This window comes from Gambusia affinis, linkage group LG03 (genome assembly GCF_019740435.1).
Source record: "Gambusia affinis linkage group LG03, SWU_Gaff_1.0, whole genome shotgun sequence".
Classification (NCBI taxonomy): domain Eukaryota; kingdom Metazoa; phylum Chordata; class Actinopteri; order Cyprinodontiformes; family Poeciliidae; genus Gambusia; species Gambusia affinis.
The window spans coordinates 2,413,452-2,427,546 of record NC_057870.1 but is presented as its reverse complement, the minus strand read 5'-3'; the positions used below and the strand labels follow the sequence as shown (position 1 = coordinate 2,427,546).

The 14,095-nt window shown below is 37.8% G+C and overlaps 1 protein-coding gene across 2 annotated transcripts in view; it reads left to right on the top strand.

Annotated features, from left to right (window-relative positions):
• nr6a1a (nuclear receptor subfamily 6, group A, member 1a) overlaps positions 1-14,095 on the top strand; it is a 121,523-nt gene that overhangs the window by 20,809 nt on the left and 86,619 nt on the right. For both annotated transcript variants that reach the window (XM_044110642.1, XM_044110641.1), the window contains exon 2: positions 1,644-1,691. In XM_044110642.1, the coding sequence (XP_043966577.1) occupies positions 1,644-1,691 (48 nt within the window). The remainder of the gene's footprint in view (positions 1-1,643; positions 1,692-14,095) is intronic.

Genomic DNA, 14,095 nt, shown 5'->3' with positions numbered 1-14,095 from the left:
CTAATATTAAAATATTATTTAAAACCATTATTCAGAGAATTTCTAAAAGCAATGTTTTTACTGTGTACTTTGAATTGCCTTAAGACACAGATTATAGATATTGACAATAACAAGGATTTATTGTTATTTTTGGCCAACATTTTCCACTATGACATTGAACCATCTTACTTGTAGTTTCATAATGACTTCACCATCTAACGGAGGTATCACCACCTCTCCTATCGTCTAATTTCTATTTGTCATAGAGAGCCTGTACTTGTAATTGTACTTGGATAATCAGGGAATATTTTTTTGGAATCCAAACACTTACTATTTACATTAATATGGTGATAATAATAAATTAGCAATATATTGTGCGGGCTTAGCTCTTTAGCAATCTGAGAAAACTATCACTATATCACTATGACTGACGAAAATCTAAGGTGGAAACAAATAACATAAACAAGAAAAAAATTACAAAACACAATTTGATAAAATTAGAAGGAGATAAGAAATATCTAAACAAACTAACTATGACTAAAAAATAAGCAGTGAGGTGTGCAGTTGCAGGAACATGAAGGCAACTCCAAAATACTGATAATCAAGCTTTTAGTTTTGCAGGTTTTTTATGTGATAAATATTTAGGTATTCAGATCAACTGTAAAGCAGTTTTAAAAGAAAGATTTTCTTATGTTAGTAAGATTTTTTAGTTTTGCTTACAAATATTAGGAAGAACTACTTTAACACCTTGTAAAGTTAATGTTCTGTTGAATTATAATTCTAATTCCTTACTGCTGTGTTGTATTATTGTATTTGTGAAACATATGTATGCTGACCTTCACCTATTGATTTGTTTTCTTTTCATTCACACAATAATTACATACTTCTTGGGTTAATAAATCTCAACTAAAAACCCACTTGTTTAGAGTTGTATTTGAAACGTAATCAATTGCAAATTTATTGACGGAATCTGACTTGATGTTGTGTTTTTAATGTTGATTCTATGTTGCATTGTTTTTTTGTGTTTGATTTGATGTAAAGCACTTTGAAATGCCTTGCTGCTGAAATGTGCTATACAAATAAAGTTTGATTGATTGATTGATTTGATATGTGGTATCTGTTTGGTCTTTGGGCAGTGATGGTGATGCTGCAAAGGATTGTGGGAAACAGAGAAGCAGTGGAGTAGTTAGCAATGTGGCTGATTTATTTATTTATTCATATTTCTTGTGGTCATAACAGCAATATTGGACATTGATACCTGTCCAAATTCTCATATTAGTGCATCCCTATAAAAATGTACATTAAGTGTAGTTTCTTAATCTCAAGATTTCATGCAGTTTGAAAAGCAACATGAAATATTTCCAGCTGAATTTCTGTTTTGTATGCCAGGAGAAAGTGTAGATTTTGGACAGCAACAGGTGCAGGTGGGGCAGTGCTGCATTACTCTGTGTTCTGTAAAGCTCGGGTCACTGTGGCATTGCCACATTCACCAACTGTTTGACCCGATTCCATGTTTTCTCCTGCAGAGCCTATTTGCCAAACATTATCGCAGATTCCTGCAGGATGAAGCACTTTCCAGAGCCACTCTTGAGTTTTTATCACTAAAAGCAAACCATGAGTGTAATATCTAACAGTTCCTCTGCCTCTATGTGCCTTCCCATCAGGTTTTTATGGTGACCATCCCCTGGAGACAGAACCCAGCGACAGTATGGGTGAGTTCAAACACTCTGCCTCCCAGAAGTAAATATTTAACTTCCTGTTTTTGATCAATCAATCAAGTTTATTTGTATAGCACATTTCAGCAACAGGGCAGTTCAAAGTACTTTACATGTTAAAAACACTAAAATACAAAGTCATAGAAGTTGCCACACAGTCATCAATTGAGTAAACCAATAAACATCACATTTTGTCAAGTGCTGTTGTTACACATCAGGATGTGAAAAATGTTTCATTTATTATGGTTCGAAAGCAGCTCTAATGAGGTGGATTTTCAGTCTAGATTTAAAGAAGCTCAGGATTTCAGCTGTTTCTCAGATTTCTAGAAGTTTGTTCCAGATTTGTGGTGCATAGAAGCTGAATGTTTCTTCTCCATGTTTTGTTTTATTTCTGGGCAGCATCTGGAAGGCTGATAGAACAACAGCAGATCTTTAATGTATTGTGGTGCTAAGCCGTTCAGTAATTATAAACTGTCAGCGGTATTTTAAAGTCTACTCTCTGAGCTCCAGGAATCCATTAGAAGGACTTTGGAACTGGGTGATGTGCTCCATCTTCCTGGTGGAAGAACAAAATCCAAAATGTTCTGGATCAGTTGTAGCTGGAAGATTGATTTAATTTTTTTTTTTTTCAGGCCTGTAGAGACACTGTTGCTGTAATCAATCTGACTAAAGATAAACATATGTATGAGTTTCTCTAAATCTTGCTGGGCCATTAGTTCTTTAATCCTGGAAATGTTTTTCAGGTGATAGAAGGCCAACTTTGTACTGTCTCTACGCGACTCTTTATTTTCAGGTTCGGGTCCATCTCTACACTCACACCTACTAAAGAATAAGGGAGTTAATGGAGAATTTTTACTGTATCTATTGCTACATTACACACTGTAGTAGTCAATACTGACTAAAAACATAATTAGTCCCTTTTCATTGGTCAGACTTATGATGACTTCAGTGACTGCTGATAAAAACTATTAAAGAAAGAGCTCCCTCTGGTGACAAAGCAGAGTTTAAAATGTATATCTTTTCTCCTTATGTCCACAAGAGGGGAGTATGAGCTCAGGGGTGCCAGGTTCTCTTGGACAGAGCTGTGTTTTGCTTCTTTTAAAACTACAGAATTAACAGTTGCTGTGAATCCAGAATCCATCAGCTGAAATAAACTGAATGAAAGCAGCGACACGAAGTGCCTGGAACCATAACAACTAGTTTGAGTCAGCACTCATAAGTGTTTATGGTGCAAGCAGGTAATGTCTGTTAATAAAATGGTGAGAGGTGGGGAAAATCATAAAGCCAGTGGTCCTTTGCATTAAAGGAAACCTGCACTGGAGGGGCCGGGGTGAGGCAGTGGTCCAATGTTAAGGTCCAGGTTCACGTGAAGTTCACTTTAGACTCCTCCGAGTGTCATTCCAGCACCAGGTGGCACTGTAGAGAAGGTCAGAGGTCAGACACAGTTGAGAAACAGCTGACCTCGCCGTGACTCCTCACTGACCTGATTGTGTTTTGCTCTGCTTGGACATACACTTTCTGCTCATCCCTTTCTAAACCTTTGAGGTAAGAGGAGGAGGAGAGCAGGCTTGTTTCTAGGCAGTGGAAGGAAGCTGGAGAGAAGCTATTAAAGCAGCACGCACTGAATGGACAGCATTGTTAGCTTGTAGGAGGATGAGGTGGAAATTTATGAGGCAGTGCCTGATTGGGTTGTAAACTTGACAAGGTAGGCTTGCTGCCAGGACTGCTCTCTTTCTCTCTTTTGGCCCTTTTATGCTCCCAGGATGCCTCAGTGCAAGCTCTGGGCAAGGGTGATGCTGAGGTCAAGGGGGGCTGAGGTGAGGCTCTTTGGGCTTGTAAATGCTTCTAACAGGGTGGGAATTCACAAGCCTCCATTCAGTGCCCAAACACCCAGGTCAGGGGCCAAATAACTGAGCTGGCAACAGCTGTTTTCAACACTACGCCTGTAGATGTAATACTCATGTCAGCTTAGATATCAACATGTTCAGGGACAACTTGTAGTTAGCTTCAGATGGCTGTTGGTCAAATACTGGCTGTTGGCTCATGGCTCATTTTGCTTAAAGCTGATGCCATGTCATCTTCTACTTGGGGTTCATTTTGACATTTTCTAACATCCCAAACATTTATCATTCATTTTTACTAATTATTTTTATTAGTTCAGGTTTTCCAAATCAATGTCTTTCATAAATAAATGTTTTACTTGTGGTTTCAAGCCCTGATTGTCACTTCTTTTAAAGAAAGATTTTAAGATTGATCAGAAGCAAGAAGACACTTGCGCTCTTTTGTTGCCAAACCTTTTCAAGCTTTAAATAAATGATTATGGAAGAAGGAAGTCTTTTTTTTTTTTTTTTTTTTTTTTTTTTTTACCAGTTATTTAATGCTGGAGATATTTCTGCTTATGTTTAAATTTATTTTTAAATTCAATTCTTCTGAGTTATGTCCTTCATAAATAAATACATAGTTTTTACACCAACATTTAGAAGTCAGAGATATTGATTTCATTTGATTATTTTTTTCTTAGGTCAATCATTTTTAAGCATAGCAACAAATGTTCTGGTGTTGGTCAAAAACTCTCTTTGTTTTTTTCTCAAAAGTTGCTTCTCTACTTTCCACAGCTAAAGCTGATCTAACAGATGCTGCTTCCCATATAAGGAGGGTCTCTGCTCTAAATGGCTGTTTTGTGACTAGCATCCTGAAGTATTTTGCCTTTGTGGCTCCTCCCCCTTTCACATGCTGCTTGACCCCAGTCCAGCACCTGGTAGAGAGTGAGGTTGTCATGGTACTTTGGTGACTGCACCTCTCCATGGTTAATCATTACCAGCTTGGACTCTAGTTTGTATCACTCACTGGATCTCTGCATCCTGTTTTCACTTTGTTCAATGCTACTTCAAACCATTTTCATAAGCAAACTCAAATGAGGGATAAAAGAACTTAGTCAGTCCTAGTATCTGCATGGACACTTGATCCATTTCAGAAGTAGGTTTTATATTTTATGAAAGGTCAATATTTTTATTTATTTTCTTTGTTTTAAACACTTCCTCCCCTTTCTTGTTAATTTTAAATTCATGAGGTGATTGTATTCACGGTCCCTGATGCACTACATCCCTCAGACCATCGGGTGGCAGCAAATCCGTGCTGACAGACCGTGTAGTGTTTCCTGCCACATGCCACCTGGACCCAGTGAACTCAGCACCCATATGGAAGTACTTGGCCTGAGCCCAGCACATGCCTTTCCTTTGTCCTCACATAACTGGGGCAGGTTCTTATGGTGGCATCCAAAAGTCATCCATAGACCACCAGGTTCTCATTTCTCTACTCGCGTCGCTGCTGAACACTCAACAATGCTGCACATCAGCACTTCTTTTTATTCTTTTTGTTTTGGATTTAGTTTTTTTTTTATGAGATTTTTACTGTTATGTTAAGACCACTGAATAACTGAAGTGAACGTATAGTTAAATGGATGGCTAATGTAAATATAAAACCAACTCTTTTCATGTTTTGACTTTCCTTTTCTCCTCCTGTGATCCTCTCAGATGTCTGTGCCTCTGAATTTGGCGTGAATGGTGCCGTGTAATTTGGGAGCTGCTGCTGCTGCTGCTGACCTCTGTGCTTTCTTATCATTTTAACCTTTAATAATTCATGATTAGCCTTGATGTGATTCACAGTCCCATCTTTTTTTTTCCCCCTCTCGCTTGATTCAACTCTCGTTGGCATTAGACTTGGGGTCAGCCTGCGGAGTGTTTCCAGGTCAGGTAGAAGTGGGTCACACTGTTCCCAGTGTCAGTGCCTATATCTTCAGAGTGTGTGATGACAAAGCTCTACTCCACAGGGATAAACACACTGAGATTTGTGTGGCCCTAATACACTTTATGCAGAGAGCCACATCCGCCTGCTGCACATGGATCTCTGCAGATACTCTTTCATTCACACACTGCAAAAATGCAAGATCTACCCAATTACATTTGGTCTAGTTTCTAGTACAAATGCCTTAGTATGCTTGAAATGAGACCTAACTAACTTATAAGAAATATGAGCTTGTTTTAAGTCAGTTATATTGATGAAAAAGTACTTGTTCCTTTTCTCAGATTACTTCACTTATAACATGATAAAAATGTCTTGTTATAAGCAAAATAATCTGCCAGTGGAACTTGTATTTTTTTAATCTATTCTCAAGAATCATTGACTTAAAACAAACCACTATATCTTGCTGAAATGTTACTTGTAAGTTAGCTTTGTCTTATTTCATGTTTACAAAGATATTTGCACTAAAATTACTTGGTAAGATTTTGTGATTTCACAGAGCAGCTCCTTCTTGTTTACCTGATTTAAAGTCAGCCATGTACAAATACCAGATTTAGAAATGCTGCTGATGAAGGAGTCCATTTTGTAGTCTGCTGAGATGTGAAAGAGGATATCAAAAACTGGATTAAAAGAATTTATTTCCAGAATATGTTTTGGTTTATTCCATCAGATAGTCATCTATAAACTACCTCCCTCTCACACAATTACACAAAATCAAGAAATAACGTGAGTTTTATTAGAGCAACTATGAACTAAGATGTGTCTAGTTGTCTCCTCGTACAATGTAAATGCCATCTCTAACTAAATAAGTGAAATGCACCCTTTGTCTGCTCAGGGAAATTCCTGGAGGTGTGTTTAAATTGTCTCACTTGGTCAGTTCCAGTCACATTGTTCCAATATGGCAGTCTCTTCTCCACTGGCCGACTGAATCATGATTGTACTCTTCTCCTGTTTCAGGAGAAAGGGAAGGAAGTGTTTAAAACAAAGAAAATGAATAAAAATGAATACAGATGGTGGCTTTAAAGTACAATGTCACTAACTGAACAAAACAAATCAGCTCACAAAGCATATTTTTATTTCTTAAAATCATTGACAAATATTTCTAAAGCATTATTGGAGAACATTGGAAGGATCTGAATCAGAAGCTGTTCTTAATGTTATTTTTCCAAGCTTGTTTCACACATGGACACGAAACAGATTCTGAATAAAGAGAACAGGCAACATTACCAAATCAGCTCACACAGCACAGGTCTGTAACGTGTGACTGAAAATCAGAGTGGAGATGTGGAATTTAACATCTGGTTCATGGTGGGAAGCTGCTTTAGGCTACTAACAGTGCTGAGGCCCCGGCCTGCTCTGCCAGCTAATAAAGTAAAGCTTCACTCTGTAGAAAATGAGTGAGATGTGGAGGTAGGCAAGAACTTGGCAAAAATAACAGTCATGATTCCTTCCCACTATCCACTGTTTTTCATAGATGCAGAACAAAACTCCTAATAACAGAACATTTAGACCAAAACTCTTCTCCAAGCAAATTTGCAACCTGTGCTGAGCACAACTGCCATTTGATTTAAAGACTTAATACATACTCTACCTCAAACTGACCTACTCAACTCAGAAAATATTTGAATGGAGTTTTATTTTGTTTTTTGTAACACGGACATTACTTTCAGGTGAAGTGGACTCTATGTAATATAGATGAAAGCTTTGTATCATAATTTTCAAATTCATAAATTTACTGTTCTTTAAATCCAGTAGATGAGTATATTGTTTTAAACAGTCAGATTAACATAATAGTAATAATAGAGGTGGTAGAGCTCAGTATGAAAAATCTGAGGTTTGGAAGATGGTCAGGCTGATCTGGAGGTCTGGTGTCCGATTCCATATAGAACTCTATAATATTGCCGTTCCTCCTGGAAACGAGATCTAAATCTCAGTGGGGTTTTGTCTAGTTAAATAAAGGAAAGAGAGTATTGAGTTGGAGATTTTATTGCAGCTGATGTAAGTCAGTGGTTCCCAAAGATTTTCTGGGCCCCCATATGGATTACAATAAAATCCCCCCCAAATAGAAAAAAAAAAAACATCAACTGAACACACACATAGTCCAACCAAACAGAAACCTTTACACATAATTTGTTTTCAAACTACACTGAAGTTTATTTCACACTTCAGGTTGCAACAAAACAAACTACAGTGAAACACTTTTGTGTAACAGTTTTTTTCTTTTTTCATTCATTCATACTGCTTCCTGTCCCCCCTCTGCAATGGCACTGCGACCCCCCTAGGGGGCGCGCCCCACACCTTGGGAACCACTGATGTAAGGACTGCTTGACTGCAGTATTTGGCAGTCTTTTTAAAGGGCCATGCATTCATGCTTTGCATATTTGTGACATATTTGAAGAATTGGACGGTCTCCAGCTGGCCATCATGAAGACATTCGATGTAGATTTTTGTTGCTAAGAAGCTCATGAAGAAGATATTATAATGATGGAGGGAAAAAGAAAATTGTAAGCAATGTTGTCATCCGAATGTCTGTCAATAATATTCCAATTAGGTATTCATAATATTGTTCAGCCCTAGTTTACATGTGTAACACATGTAAACTAGTTTACAGCCTAGTTTACATGCATAAACTAGGCTGCTTCATCACTCTTTTGCTGTGGAGGAGGAATTGAGCTGAAATATAGTTAATCAGCATTTAATTCCATATTTATCTGGTGTTTTATTTTTAAATCTGATGGTAACTCAGCTGTGATTTTGACTGAAAACTTTCTGAGCGTTTTCAGGAATGGAAAGACTGGGGCATGCTCTGATGAATTATTACTGGTCATAAAACTTCTTATTTATTATTTATTTATTTTTCTTTGGCATCCCAGTCGTTCTGTGTTTCTACTATATTTTTATACTTATTGAGATATACTTATTTATTATTTTATTCAATTATTTGACTTGCCTTTGAGAGTTGCTATTGTTATTTTATAGGTGTACACTGAGTAATTCTATATGTAACTGTTGGTGAGTTTGAGATCATTGAAACAGACAGAATAATCTTAGCTTGGCTGTAAACCAGTTATGCCAAAATCACAACCTAATAAAATCAGTTCGCCCTCAAGGCAACAGCTTCTGCTCTCTTACCTGGAGTTAAACACACAGTCAGTCCCGTAAAGCAGACGGTCCGCTAACTGCTCCAGGCAGTAAACTTTGTATTACTGTATTTTCTTGGCTTTCTTGCCAAGCAGAACCAGAGCCTTGGAAACTGGTTGGCTAGGAAATCTGGCAAGCTGGTACCCAGTTAAACAGACCAAACAATAGTGAAGAGTTCAGTCATCCTGCTGAATGTTTGCTTGCTCAGCCACAGCTGACGAGGACCTAGAGCCAGGTGGGTAAAAGGACTGATTATGTTGTTTCCTTTAGTGAGGACAACAACAGATTGAAAAACCTTGTTGCACAGTTAAAAAATCCAAACTGCCTTTTTATTTAACACTTGGTGTTGAAACGTGTCGTCCTTAATCCCAAGGCTTTCTGGTTGCTTCTGTGGCACTTTCTAATCCACATTGTTACACTACCCATACTTGGTAAAAATTATGTCATAAAGTCTGGTCTAAATTGTTAATACATCAAATTTGATTCATATGGTAAATGATAAAAGAATCTGAGAGATAATTTGTTTTCTGCATAATATTGTAACATTAAAACAGATACATTTGTTAAACAGGGTGGTATTATGTATTTTCCAGGCACATAGTGTCATTTTAACGCAGAGTCAACTAATTATTACCTTCAGTTCTTACAAAAATGCTGTAAATATTCAATATTGATCGAATAAAAAGGTAAAACATCAAGGGGGTAAATAGATTTTACATGAACTGTAGGTTCCAGTATTCCAGGGAGTTCATTCTTATTGCACATCTTATATTGTTCAGAAAAAAGGTGAAAAAATATCTACAGACTTTTTGCCTGCATATGTGTATGAACATAACAGAAAAAAACTTAGGACGTTTTGTCTGGATGCGTTGTGAGGAGAATGCTTCTTTTTGCTGAAAACGTATGATGGCACTACTCAGTTTTTCTAAGTGAAGTCTTGACAAACTCAAACGGTTCAGGGACAAGCACAGTGACAGAGTTCAGAACATACAGGTTGGTTCTAACTGAGAACTGGTGAAGTCTAATTTTCTGGGATTGATGTTCATAATTGGTGTATGTACCACAATGTGACAGATGTGTTGGAGTCTGACATGACGACCATCTCAGTCAGAGAAGCCAGACTGAGATGGTTCAGACGTGTACAGAGGAGGGATAGTGAGTATAGTGGTAGACGAATGCTGAGGATGGAACTGCCAGGCAGGAGGTCTCGAGGAAGACCAAAGAGCAGATTTATGGATGGAGTGAAGGAGGATGTGAAAGTAGTTGGTGTGAGGGAAGATGATGTGGAAAATGGGGCTAGATGGAGACAGATGTCTCGCTGTGACGACTCCTTCAGGGAAAAGCTGAAAGGAAAAGAAGACGTGTACGTACCTTTTACCAGCAGTCTGTATCTATGCAGTAGTTAGTAAAAGTTTTTCATGTCAAGTTACAACAGTTGGAAACTTCCTTATTTTACTTAAATAAGGAATCACTGTGGTCAGAAGTGGTTATAAAATTCCAACACCATCATCTTGGGAATAAAAACACCATAGCAGCATGTAATCAGACTACTCCCAGCAAATCTTTGACTATACAGAGGATTATGACAGATATGTAGTGCACAAACCCTTCATTACTTAGATGAGTGCACAACTGAGACACAAAAGATATTGTTCTGATGAGATGGGGAGAAAGACAATAGAGTCACATGAGTTGTCTGACACTTCAATGTCTGTTCAAATGGTTGAGTGCAAACAGAGGATCCTGGTATAAGATCTGGGTTCTAGGATCTGCACATGACGTCCACTTTAGTGGACAGGTGATCAGCTGTAATTTTCTCCAAATATAAAGTTATTATTTGGAAAATACATAAATAGTAGAACACAGTAACTATAAAAATATTTTCAGGCATCATATAAATTTTAAATTTAAAACTTAAAAATATAAATGGTGCTATATTGTAAACGCTTTGATCTTCTGTCTATAGAAAATGAAAATCCAGGAGGACTGAGACCTTTTCATGTGGTGTGTTCCACAGTTCTGTTTACTTGCTTCATAAGTAATAATAACTAATTTGTTTAATAATGTTTTTTTTTTTTTTTAATTTAAATTCAAGCCTTGTGCTGGACCATATCATTAAACACGTGAGAGGAATCGTTCAACAACTTCGTCTTTACTGTAACCACTCTGAGTGGGAGGAGTTCCTTTATAATATATTCTGAGTTGGAGAACAGTTGTGTAAAGGCCATATCTTCCGTTTCTGTTCCTCGGGAAATTCTAGATCAGAACTGTGATGATGAAAATCAGTCATAGAAGATTTGATCAAGGGAGTTTTTCTGCCTTTTTTGCTGTCTGGAAAGATTTTTTAGCAATATTTTTCTGTCTTGTTCAGATGTTGTACTGAACAAGACACTTAACACTTTAAGTGTTAAACAGCTGCAGAAAAGAGAAGGAATTTTATTTTATATTGGCATGGGAAAAGATATGTACTAACACTGGCAAGATCCATATACTCAATATTTCTGTCATAAAATCGGCATTAAAGTGTGATGAGACAATACACATCTGTTTTCAGCATTCAGACGAGTTCATTAGCTTCCTGTAATGTCAGTTTACTACAATAATGAATAAATAATTGAGCTTGGACATTTATTGATTCAAAGATCATTCTCATTTACATCCTGATGTATTGGAAAATAGATGTATTTCTCTCAAAGCTAATGCATATTGCTCATGTGAAATCTGTCAGTTGAAGCCACACCCCTTTGTTCCACCTTCATGTTCTGAAAACACACATTGCTCTGTCTCATCAGATCAACTTGTATAATGTCAATAGATGAAGTGAACCGTACTGGGAGGTTTGTGGTTATTAATACAAGATGACTGATTGCTTGTTTTTACTCCCTGTAATGCTACACAACATACTTGAGTTGCTTTCTGTTGTGAACATGATTTTAAAAAATTACACTTTCAGTTAAATTCTAGGCTTCTGTTATGTTTTTAAATGCGATGCCCCAGAGGCTGTCTCCAGACACATGTAGTAGAGCTGTCCACCCCCCCTTTGATTTCAAAGAAGCATCACATATCTTACTTTTTATTGTTTTTCAATACTTGAAACTACAAGATTTACCGGCCTGTTTGTAAATGGCCGGCAGGGTATTGCTCTTTATCAGGTCCAAAAACTCCAGAGTGCTTCATACACATTTACACACCGATGGTGAGCTGCATCTGTGGCAGATTGACAGAATTGAACAAAGGGAAAATGACAAGAATTTTGTGTGATAATGCGTGACAGTGTATCAAAATAACTTAATTTGAGCAGTTATTTCAGGTGAGGATATTTCATATGTACTCCATCCATTCTCAGTCACTAGCCATGTTTACAAACTACCAGGTTCTAGCGGCTGGTTTTAATGCTTAGCTCAGTGGGTTCAGCTTAGCATTGCAGCACTTTTTCTCCTTCAGTACTTGCAATCCTTATATTTGGCTTCTCATGAAGCACAAATGAGCTTCCCATTTTTATTTTTAACCTGTTTCCCACTTTACCTTCTGGTGAGCATCATCAACAGGGTGTTTGAACCGCAGTCTGCATTCATTGATCAGTGAGTTATTCTGGTGCAAACCCACCGACAGCAATGAATGTTTATTGCAGCCTTAGACATTGAGCTGCTCTGGTGGCCACAGGTTGGATGTGGAGCGCAGGTGATAAATTCTGAGCGGAGGATCCGACGGAGGATCCGATGCGCTGAGGTGTCCCTCAAGGTACAGTCAACGGTCGATGGTTTTCCTTAGAGCACAAACTCACCGACAGCGTTGAATGTTCCCTGTGGGCACTAAAGTAGCTTTGTTTGACTCATGGGTAGCCCTTCGGTAACTTGGTGGAAAAAAAAACAACATAATACAAATGAGAGCTAATTTTAGTTCAAGTTGTTTTAACTTTTTTTTGTTGCTTCTGCTATTGAGTGAAACAAGTGGAAAAACACAAGATGACTGATCTTGTCTGTTTCTGGCCTCTTTAGTACCATTCAAAATATAACGCTATGAAATTTGTTATTATTTTTCAAATTTTGTATAATTTTTTTCCCAAATTCTACTTTTTCCATTTTAGTTTTTATGAGTTAAATTTCAATGGAGTATGGAATTATGGTGCAAATGGGGAAAAAATAACAAATTTACAGCTAAATGTCAACATTTCCTGTTATTCTGTATGACAAATAAAACAGACCGCTGTGGATCAACAAATGTTAGTGTTTCTTCCTTATGTTTTTTTGAGGCCATTATTTGCAAAATTAAAAATCTGTTTTTTAACATAAAAAAAAAATCTCCCCTGTAAAAATGCCTTAGTTTAAACGGACACCAAAACACTAATCTCTCTCTTTCTCTGTCTATATATATATATATATATATATATATATATATATGTAAAATAGGAGATAATTATTTTTCTCCTGTGTTTCAGAGAAATTTCCATTGAACTATTGACCATCAGTATTTTGGTGTTGCTTTCATGTTAATATCAACTAATTTTTGTTGTAGATCGCATTTTGTTTATTAAATTCAGTGATTCTGTCTGTTTTCCACATTGTGAAAATCATAAGGGCCTAAATATTCATGTAGTTCGATGTCTGCAGGTCTGATTCCTACAAAGCAGTTCTGATGCGTCTTGTAGTTTTCTCCTCAGCTGTCGCATTGTTGGACAAAAACTAGGGAAAACACACGTGAAGACAGGTAAATGTGTGTTACCACTCTTTTTGTCTGCATGTGCACCCTTGGCACATGTGGAGCAGTTCCATGCCAGGACGTGTTGCCAAACCCGTTGCTGCAAAGGCTCAAATGACACCACAAGGAGAGGTGATGATGCAAAGGCTTGAGTTGCTTTACATGGTGAATGCCATCATCACCTCCTGCAGAACTGCAGAGAAAACTCAGGTTGCTTCAGCCTGCAGCGGAAAACACAAAGAAGCAGAAAGGGGCATAATTGGAAGGAAGTGAGACCACGGCAGGCTCATGAAAAGAGACAACTCTGTACACGTGTGATCAGAAGACGGCGCCGTGCCCCACAGCTTAAACAAGTGTGCTGCAGTGTGGAGCTAGTTAGAGATTACTGTTCCCTTTACCCTGTGCTGAACCTCAGCTGCCGCTCTGGGAGCGCGGCTTCCTGTCTTCGCTTCTTTGAGGTTGGAAAATCATCCAGTCATGTTTTATTAATGCACTCCCTGTCTGTCTGTCTCCTTTTCTGTCTCTGTTCTGCCGGCTCCCCTCAACACCGACACAGGGATTTGGAAGAGCTCAGCTCGTTTGCTCTTCATCCTCAGATACTGAAACCTGTTTTCGGAGGTGCTGAAGAACAGGATGCGGATTGTTGTCATGTTGCTCACTTCACTTCTGCCAGATTTGGGTAAAAGAAAGAAAAAAGTCTGAGAATAGGAAGGGGATGATTTGCTGCGAGTTCCCTATAGTTGACAGGCTTCCAGAAAGAA